The sequence below is a fragment of the Lactuca sativa genome, chromosome 4 (genome assembly GCF_002870075.4).
Source record: "Lactuca sativa cultivar Salinas chromosome 4, Lsat_Salinas_v11, whole genome shotgun sequence".
In the NCBI taxonomy this organism is placed as follows: domain Eukaryota; kingdom Viridiplantae; phylum Streptophyta; class Magnoliopsida; order Asterales; family Asteraceae; genus Lactuca; species Lactuca sativa.
In genome coordinates, this window is record NC_056626.2 from 175,895,814 (window position 1) to 175,905,266 (window position 9,453).

Consider the following 9,453-nt stretch of genomic DNA (forward strand, 5'->3'; position numbering starts at 1 on the left):
ATGCTGACTGAGTCCATATCTGATTGAGTTTATGTTGTTTGATTATTTATCTGAATGGTTGTGCTGAATGAAAAAATGACCATATTACCCTTATGTCGTCTCTTGTGCTGGATAAAAATAAAACCACAAATTATCATATAAAATCCAAATTAAACATACATCAATTAAAATCCAAATACAAAGTGTAATACAAAATCCAAATACATATTGTCATACATAATAAAAAAAGTACACCATTTAACGTGAACCATTTGAAAGTAACTGATTAGCAATCTGGTCACGCAAATTAGTCATATAGTTAACGGCTTCTGAACCCCATTCTATGCCTTCTATGTTTTGACCCTCATTTCCTCCACCACCCACATTATGACTAACCATAGTGTTTTGTTCAAAGTTCGTAAATAATTCATCTTCAATATCATATTTCCTTATAAAATTATGGACCGCAACACAAGAAATGACTATGTCTCTTTGCACTGGAAAAGGATAAGGAGCCATTTGTTTTAAAATTGGAAATCTCGCCTTCAATACACCATAAGCACGTTCAATGTAATTTCTAAGTTGTGCATGAGCATGATTGAACATTTCTTCCTTAGTCAAAGCTCTGTTTCTTCGAAAATCGGCTAACCAATACCTAGTATTGCGGTAGGGAGCCATAAATCCACGAGTGTTGGTGTATGCGGCATCACAAAGGTAATATTTATCTGTAGATGTATGAAAAATTTATCATATAAATAATATAGATAATAAAACGTATAGTAAAGTTACAAACCTGGTGGAGGGAATGGAAATCCGGAAGTTGGGTTAAATGCAACTTCTTTCAAAACTTTAGAATCATGTGCTATGCCCTCCCATCCAGCCCATACAAAGGTGAATATCATATCAAAATTACAAATCCCAATTACATTTTGATAACATTCACCTTTTCCTCTTCCCCTATAACGAGTTTGTTGATCAACAGGCACAACTGCATGTACAAGTGTTCCATCTAGTGCACCTATTGCTCCGGGAAATATCTGCATTAGCCGTCTATATCGTTCTGAGGTATTTGTTGTTGAATTAGACGAGGTTGGTACTATAATTTCTCGTGCAAAACACATCATTGCACGTAAGACCTCATGAAAACATTGATGAATCGTTTGTGTGGAGTGATGAAATCTTTCTTTAACGGCTCGAAAACGTTCATTATGTCCTATAACATGTAAAAACATAGCCATCTTCTCTTCAACGCTTATCGTCCTACTAGATTGCAACCAATTTCTTTGTGTAAAGTGATTGCATAATAGTACAAATGCATCTTGTGAAAGACATATCATATCGTAACATTGTATAGGACATCCGTGTATCAAATCTTGCGTATACACATATCCCTTTGCTACCTGTTCGCTAGCTCTTATTCTTTTAATTATTCTTTGCCTTTGTCGGACCAACATCAACCAATACCACGAGAATATAAGAAAATATAAAAAGTCACCTTCTTTATCCATGTGCTGTTAGATGTCAAATACAAATTACATTTTAATCAATAACATAACAATCAATAACATAACAATCCATAACATAACAAATCGTAACATGTAAATACGAAAAACATAACATTCCATAACATATAAATTCATATAACATAACCGCACCTAAGAAAAACAATCCATAACGTAACTAAACCATAGAATACTAATGTCTAACAATGAACCATAACATACTAAAGTCAAACGTAACATGTAAATACTAAAGTCAACCAACTAATCCAAACTTTTTTCCTGCATTTGTTACCCACGACTCACAAGTTGACAAGTTAAGGCGCAACCAAATTTTCCTATTACCAGCACTTTCAGCAAATAACATAAGAGCAGTGGTGTATTTCGGATCATATTCTCCCCACTCCAATCTTGTCAACTTCGCCATACAAGCATCCATCTCCTTGTCAAGATTATTTGCTTCGGTGAATGCTTGTGCAGCCTTGATAATCTCTTTTCCAACTTCTTTCAACTCATCAAGTGTGGTTTCTTTAGGACCATTTCGTTTGCCCCCCTTGTTTTTTGTCTGCCCAGATGAGTCCTCACTAGTAGGTTGAGGTACTGTTGAGCTTGGGGTATCTGCATGAGGTGCTGGCTCATCCATCTCTGTATCCTCAAAATCATGTGTACTGAAGGTTTCATTGGGATGAGGTAATGTCGAAGATGGCCCCCAACTGTGAACACCGGTCGAGGTCGCCCCATCAAATAGTTGGGTACAAAGTTCAGGGCAAGGGAGGGGTGCATTTCTCAGCTTATCTACATACTTGTTCAACTATTTGACAAATTTAATAAATATTATTAAAGTAGTAAAAAAATAATCTACTTTAAAAAATATGTATATATGTACCTTCGCTTCCGCTTCCCATTCTTCATTAGTCATGTTAAAAGAATTCATAACGGGATTATAAATATTTCCTGTTTTGTTTTTAAGTTTTAACCACACTGCATACTTTGCTTTTAAATAGTCATATCGGTTTTTCATTTGTTTTTTGTCGACAATAAAATTATGATCTGTTTTTAATTTCTCCGCGACCACAGCCCATGAGCTTGCTTTTAGTCCGCTACCCTCCCGGCCATTGCTTGTTAATTCTTGTATACATGCTTCCAAAAAAGTTTTGTCCACCAATTCCGACTTCCAACTAACCCTAATTCTTTTATCTGCCATGTCTATTGTAAAAAGAAAAAAAATCTAATCATCCACATAACACACATTTACAAATAGCTAACACTATTTGCTTGATGTCAATAAGATAAAACATATATTTTTTTGTTTAACCTAAAGATAATACAACTTGAAGACAATACTTGGGAGATATCATATACACACAGTACATAACTTGAAGACAAGATCTCATATATCAGTTTGGTAATACACATATACCTATGTAACAAATTCTAATCATTGTCTTGAGCATTTTGATCTTACACACATATGCACATAAACATATCATATACACACAGTACACAATTCATTCGATTTAACAACTATATAAGGGGCTGTGATTTCACACATTAGTTCATACAGATTTCATACACAAGCAATTCATTCCTTCATATAGATAAAATCAGATTTCATAAACAAAAACACATTATAAATTGATTTCATGCCAACCCTTTGTTCTAATTGAATCCAAAAATAATGAAAGAAGTAATTTCAAACCCTAATTTCAAAATGAAATCATCAATTTGACAGCAAACATTGAAGGGGTTTTGTGATTTCAGAAAAAAAAAACGAAGAAACGTACCTGCAGTCAATCTCCTCACCGGGGCTGTGTCTTCGTCGCCGGAGCTGTTACTTCATCGGCGCAGGAGGTTGGCCGGAAGCTGGAGGTAATTGTTGTGTGGTCGATCGATGGCAGCAGGAGCTGTTGCTGCTTGTTGCGCTGAATGTTGAAGGAAGAGGAAGAGGTAGAATTGCGCTGAACAATGGAGGCCCATCAAATAGTCTGACTACTGACCGGGTCAGCAGTCAGCTCTGACCAGACTGGGTAAGTGCAAATCAAACGACCCCTAACTCTTTTTCTGGTGTGTACAATCAAGTCGGTGTCATCCCGCGATCCAAATAAGAAAACCTGAAACACATAACACATAACACGGTAAGCATGAAGCTTAGTGAGTTCTCCAAAATACCACATACCACACATACGCCTTTCCAGGCCATAACTCTGTGGGACCTACTGGTCCAAGTGTCTTAGAGGACTTCCGTCTCGAACCCCGGTAAACCTTCCAGTCCTACTCGTATCGACCTTCCGGTCCGTAACCTCTTGACCTTCCGGTCCTTACCATACATAACATACATAGCACATACATATCACATAACATCATATAGCACATACATCTCATAACATACAAGCACTACTAGAAAAACAGCCTTTTACGACGCTCGTTTACGACACGCAATGCGTATTAAGGAAGGCCCTGTCATAAAGGAAGACGACACGCATTCGCATGTCGTAACCTTACGACGCGCATGTTAATGACACTCAATGTGTATCAAGAAAGCCCCTGTCAAGAAAGACGATGTCATAAATGAAGATGACATACATTTTTGCGTATCATAATTTTAAATGTTTAAAAAAATATTATTTATAGATTTACTAATTTTCAAATTAAATAATACATTAAAAATCTCATAATACAAAATAAAATACCATAAATAACAAAGATAATTCATTTCACTAATATGTCAAATACAAATAATTATTCCAAAAGTGAGTAAATCATGTTATAAAAAAATGAACTCATTTATATACAATTGCATCATCTAGCATACTATGTGCCAACAACTCTCTGTGTGTTTACTCTTGCTTGAGTGTCATTTCCTCCAAAGCTTCTAGCCATGCCAAAATATGATATCTTGAGTCTCGTTTCAAGAACCAAAATCACCTTCAATCACCCAATTAAACTCTAATGTTGGTAGACTGAGTGTTCCAGAATCAAATTTACATCCATTACCTTTAATCACCCAATTAAACTCTAGATCTTCTGTTGTTTGAAAGAAATTGGTGTTTGTAATCTATGAACAAAAAACGCAAAACCAAGGTTAACATTTGCTATATAGAAAGCACAACTGGACATATGAATATATAATACGCAACATAAACATTTTCATGAAAATGATATAGACAAATAAGTAAGAGTGATGATATTGATACCTTAATTACGCCATTGGTGAACGAAATTTTAATTGGTTGATAGCAATACTTGACCTCTGAAAACAAATAAACAAAGGATCGCATCATAATTAGCTCAATGGTTTAAGCTACCAAATTACCTTTGAGAACCAGCCAGGTCTACCAAATTTAACCTTCCAAACCGAAGGTGAGTCACGGAATCCTTTTCCCAATGACTTTCCATAATGCAGGTGAAAACACTAAGTGACCGGCTGCTCTTGCTGTTCATATCTGTTCCTGCCACTTTTATATTTGCAGCACCCTCATAAAGCATGAATAATAATTTCAAAAAATAGATAAGGGCAAATTTGGAAATTGAAAGACATACTTCCCTCTAAAGTTCTCATCTGGTAAGACATATTTTGACACACATCCCCTTGTAGCAATCTTCTCTATATTTTTATTCAAATCTTCTACATATTCCTTTAGCTTCTTAATTACATCTAGCACACTGAAATCATATCACAACGTGGTTAAGGGATTCTTGTATGAAAACCCCAAAAAGGATTTCGAAGCCAAGTTGAAAATCAGTGAATTTTATTTGTCCAAGGAACTAATTTCGAACCAGTTAAATTACGACTAATAAAAGATTCGTAATTCAAATTACTTACCATGCTAAGACCAACAGAAACTAATTTCGAACCAGGGTGCATTCTAGGATCCATGGATTTTATTTGTCCAAGGAGTGTCTGGGCATCTTCATCCTTGAAACAGAATAGCTCTAGAGACTTCATAGAATTTCTATTGAAACTGTTTCAATAGATTGGTAATTGTACTTAAATTTGTATCTTATCGCGTGGGTTTAAAAATGATTATTATGAACTTTGGGGTAGGATTTTACTTTGTTATCTGGAACATAAAATGTGGGTTTCATTTTACAAGGTTAAAATGGTAAATTTTCAATCACGTTTAATATTTAATTTAAGTTAAACCTGGACCACTTTTCTGAATTTTATTAGACATCGACCATTTATGTAATATTATATTGTTAACAAGGACCTTTCAATGTATATTATTATATTGAATATATAAATATGTAAGGAATTTTGCTTCTAGCTATGTTACGTGAATATAGTTTTCACACACAACTAGAATTAAAATACTTAAAAAACTGAAATGCATTAAGGGTTGAAAAATGACATCAGGTTCCTTTTGATAATATATATTGTTATTTTTGAAATAGCATAATTGGCATATTCAACTCCCAAAATGGGACAAATAAAGAAATGTAGGAAAATGGCTTTTGGCAAAGCCAAAGTCTTAATTTGTATTTTATGAATTACTAAAAATTGTTCGACCCACTTTGACCCAAACCCTACCCGGCTTACCTGCCCATTTATCTTTGACTATGAACTCAATTTGAATTTTTTTCAGGGAAAATAAAAATCTCATGGGGACTGCCTGCTATGCTAGTGTTAACACGTACCTTGGAATCGATCAGTTGTTCATGGCATTAATATTTGGCCAAAGCATCAGTGATACGCCTGATAAAACAACTGAGTCAAACCTGCATAGCTTTATAAAATCACATGATAATAATAATAATAATAATAATAATAATAATAATAATAATAATAATAATATATTGTGGAATGTTCTCATATCATTTTTCTTTTTCAAATGACTTTAAAAACAATAATGAATTTGTACAAAGCATCTAATGGTATAAACAAGCTGACCTCAGAATCATGAAAATTGGATATAGAATTGCAGTTGTAGTTATTAGAATATGGAAAGTGATTATAACCTACAAATTACAGAACTAATTAGATTAAAATACTTTTTATACATTTAAATATATTTTAGTCTTATGGAATCATTTACTTACAGGGTCTGAAATACGTTTTTGCCATGCCAATTTTTCAACAATATAGGCAGTAAGCGGGAAGATTGGAAGAGTGAGGCTGCATGAGAACTTAGAAAATTTTACATTAACTTTTTTTTTCTATAAAATGGAGTAACTATTTCTTGTGTGGCTCTAAAATTTTATAAAAATGAGTCAGAAAGAAAGCTTGTAAGAATATTTTACCAGCACATAAGAAGTAGCCAATCTCTCAATGATCTTGAACTGAACCAAAATTTGGAATTTATCAATAATCCATACTGCAAAATAAAATTTGGGTTATGTTATCAGCAGCAATATAAATGATTTATTAAGAAAAAATTTTAATAATATTACATAAGTTTTACCTTCATCAGATTCTCAATGATGAGTCTCCCATTAACTTCAACTAGAACCACTATGCAAAGTTTAAAGAGTCCTGCGTGACTCTGCCAAAGGGTTCTAATTAGCCACTCCACTTATATGTCTTAGATAACAAATAGTAATAATTATAACATAATGAAAATAAGTTAAACGAATACAAGGAAATGTTGTTAATTGAATAATAGCTACCCTTCATCTCAGGAGTTGCTTAAAGTGAACTTGAATAATAAATTAAAGGAAATGTTTTGTGCTAATAAAAATTACTAATAAACAACATTAGGGTCCATGACACTGCTCCTGAAGTTAAATTATTTTTCCTCTAAAGGACATCAAAGAAGCTTCTTTCCATTTGCATTATAAGCTACTTTTATATGATACAAGTGGTTAATCTGACCATCTTCACTTAGGTCATTCTTGTTCCATTCGTAAGGTTCCTCTGTTAAGAATCTTCCTGCCTCATTACTTGCAGATACATAACCAGTCTTAAGAATCCAACTGTCAAGTTAGGTTAAAACTTAGAACCAACCACAAAGCTTTTTCAAGCCCTTCTGTTGTATACTGAATCACCTGCACCACAAAACATAATTCCACAACCTCTTTCTTTCGTTTTATATTTTTTTTATTCTTATCCTATTTTCTTTGAAAATACTGTTATGGGATCTTCACCTTGTTATGAACAATACAAGGCATATAACCTCTAGTCAGATGATTTAACAACGTTGTTATCACCTACAACGCACAAAAAAAAGATTTAAAAATTTCAAGATTTACATATGTTTGAAAGTGAATAGAGTCATTATACTTGTATATATAAAATTTATGACCTGTTTTCCTGTCCAAAGAGGCTTTGGCTTCCAGACAGCTGGAAGAACAAGCTTCACAAAGCAGCCTTTATCGATAGATGAATTTTTACCATGTCTTGAATTACCTCCATTAAAAACACCAGAAGCATAAAGAAGTTGATTGAACTGTTCACTGTTTAAAAATGTATCTTGCATTGTGAGAAGAACAGAACTGACAATATGATCTTCGATTAAGCCTCTAACAGTATATCCCCTTGCTGGAACTATATACTGATTGTTTGCATTCACAATGTTATAAGCTTCAGAACGTGAGATTTCATCTTGTGGTAAATGAACATTCATTTCATCTCCATCAAAATCAGCATTATAGGAACTGAAATTAAAATTGACACAATGTTATATGCATATTACTTGATCTAGAAGGCAAGTGAAGACGGTATATATATCAATTTCAAGCGACTTTCACTAAATCAGGAAGCAGAAGGAATAGAAAAACCAAAAAAAGTAAAAAAAAAAAAGCTTCAGAATAGATTAAATCGGCTAAAAAATCAGAAGAAGATGCTCGGTTTCTTTGAATAGAGTAATCAAGTAAACCCATGTTAGTGATTTTCCTTCAAATAAAAGTATAAACGAACCAGAATTTTGGAGGAATCGAGCCAGGTTAAGAAGATGAAGGTTCCTTTCTTCAATGGCCGTTCCTTTTTTCAATGATCTGCATCAATTTTTGCAAAAGTTCACATAAGAAAATTGATATTTACCTTGACAAATTAAGTCGAATACAGAAGAATCGTCTTGGATCTGAGACGTTGTTCATCCTTTCCATGTTTCTAATTTATCCATAATTTTATGATCTATGTATAGCTCTATGGCATACACCTTAACTCCGATTATAGAAAAAGCTTTTCTCAAAAACCTAGAAAGATTAAGATTTAAGAGAGATTGAGAGTGAGAGTTGAATCTGTGAGGGTTGGAGATGGTGGAAGTGGATGTAGGGTGGAGACGAAGGTGTGTTAGGAAGTGGAGATATGGGATAACAGAATAGAGAGACAATAAGGGAAATTAGAGAGTCGATGCTGGTGGTGGCGGTTAGGGCTTCTAAAGGGAAGGCATAGAGAGTGCAGAGGTAGAGGAAGACGACTGCTTCAAAAGGATTGACAACCTCACAATTCTATTAGGGTTCATTGCTATAGGATTGTAGAAGGAGAAGAAGGAGAGGAATGAGATGGAAATACGAGAGTGAGAAAAAATTAGGGTCGGATTTAGGAACCCTAAATCATCGGCTCAAATTGATAACTAGGAGGTAAGAACCCTAAATCCTTAGCTCATTATGGTCGAATTAAGAGCGTAAGAACTAGTTGGAACCGTGAATTAGGTTTTTGGTGGAGGTGATGGATCGAGGAATTGAGGAAGTTGTGGATGAAGACGAATGCCCTAATTCGAAGAGGCGGGGAATTTTTGGGATGAATAGGCGGGGGTTAATTTTTTGGATTTCGTTTTTCCCCCTAAAAACGCGTGTTTCTTTAAAAAAATATAAAGCGACACAGGTACACGACGCACATTTTTTATAGGTGCCTTCCGTAATTTTTTTTTCCGACACTAATTTTAGGGCACGCAAAAATGTGTGTTCTCTATCCTTCAAATTTTGGAAAACTAACATTAATTTTTAGAGCACGCACAAATGCGCGCCCTCTATCAGTGCGTGTCATTAATTGCACGTCGTAAAAGGCTATTTTTCTAGTAGTGAAGACCTTCCT

General features: G+C 34.3%; 2 protein-coding genes across 17 annotated transcripts; both read right to left on the bottom strand.

Annotated features, from left to right (window-relative positions):
* Window positions 1-237: 237 nt before the first annotated feature.
* LOC128133553 (uncharacterized) lies at window positions 238-6,026 on the bottom strand. The gene is made up of 8 exons (XM_052771037.1): window positions 6,019-6,026; window positions 5,302-5,440; window positions 4,792-4,952; window positions 3,041-3,066; window positions 2,365-2,684; window positions 1,824-2,289; window positions 923-1,192; window positions 238-704 (listed from the first exon to the last, which is right to left on the bottom strand). Exons 1-8 carry the CDS (start codon window positions 6,024-6,026, stop codon window positions 238-240), a joined length of 1,857 nt encoding a protein of 618 aa, XP_052626997.1.
* Window positions 4,166-9,186, bottom strand: LOC111877078 (DNA-directed RNA polymerase I subunit 1). Of its 16 annotated transcripts, none has more exons than XM_042901220.2 (11): window positions 8,458-9,185; window positions 7,721-8,072; window positions 7,563-7,625; window positions 6,881-6,961; window positions 6,720-6,793; window positions 6,519-6,594; window positions 6,370-6,437; window positions 5,302-6,197; window positions 5,019-5,141; window positions 4,673-4,933; window positions 4,166-4,533 (listed from the first exon to the last, which is right to left on the bottom strand). In XM_042901220.2, the coding sequence occupies exons 1-8, from the start codon at window positions 8,520-8,522 to the stop codon at window positions 6,128-6,130; spliced, it is 849 nt and encodes a 282-aa protein (XP_042757154.1). In that variant the 5' UTR covers window positions 8,523-9,185; the 3' UTR covers window positions 4,166-4,533; window positions 4,673-4,933; window positions 5,019-5,141; window positions 5,302-6,127. The 16 variants fall into 16 exon arrangements, with proteins under 16 accessions (XP_042757154.1, XP_042757162.1, XP_042757158.1 ...); XM_042901228.2 differs by having other exon boundaries at window positions 4,673-4,728; window positions 4,825-4,933; window positions 5,019-6,197; XM_042901224.2 differs by having other exon boundaries at window positions 4,673-4,728; window positions 4,815-4,933; window positions 5,019-6,197.
* Window positions 9,187-9,453: the final 267 nt, after the last annotated feature.

Excerpts from the sequence above, each read along its gene's own strand:
- LOC128133553 (XM_052771037.1), bottom strand. Across the intron at positions 3,067-4,791 it reads GACCTGGCTGGTTCTCAAAG|GAATGAATTGCTTGTGTATG; the intron begins GTAATTTGGTAG and ends ATCTATATGAAG. Across the intron at positions 1,193-1,823 it reads GTTATTTGCTGAAAGTGCTG|GACATAATGAACGTTTTCGA; the intron begins GTAATAGGAAAA and ends TACATGTTATAG.
- LOC111877078 (XM_042901221.2), bottom strand. The coding sequence starts at position 8,522 with ATGGAAAGGATGAACAACGTCTCAGATCCAAGACGATTCTTCTGTATT. Across the intron at positions 7,626-7,720 it reads CTCTTTGGACAGGAAAACAG|GTGATAACAACGTTGTTAAA; the intron begins GTCATAAATTTT and ends TGTGCGTTGTAG. Across the intron at positions 6,438-6,518 it reads AAAAACGTATTTCAGACCCT|GTTATAATCACTTTCCATAT; the intron begins GTAAGTAAATGA and ends TGTAATTTGTAG.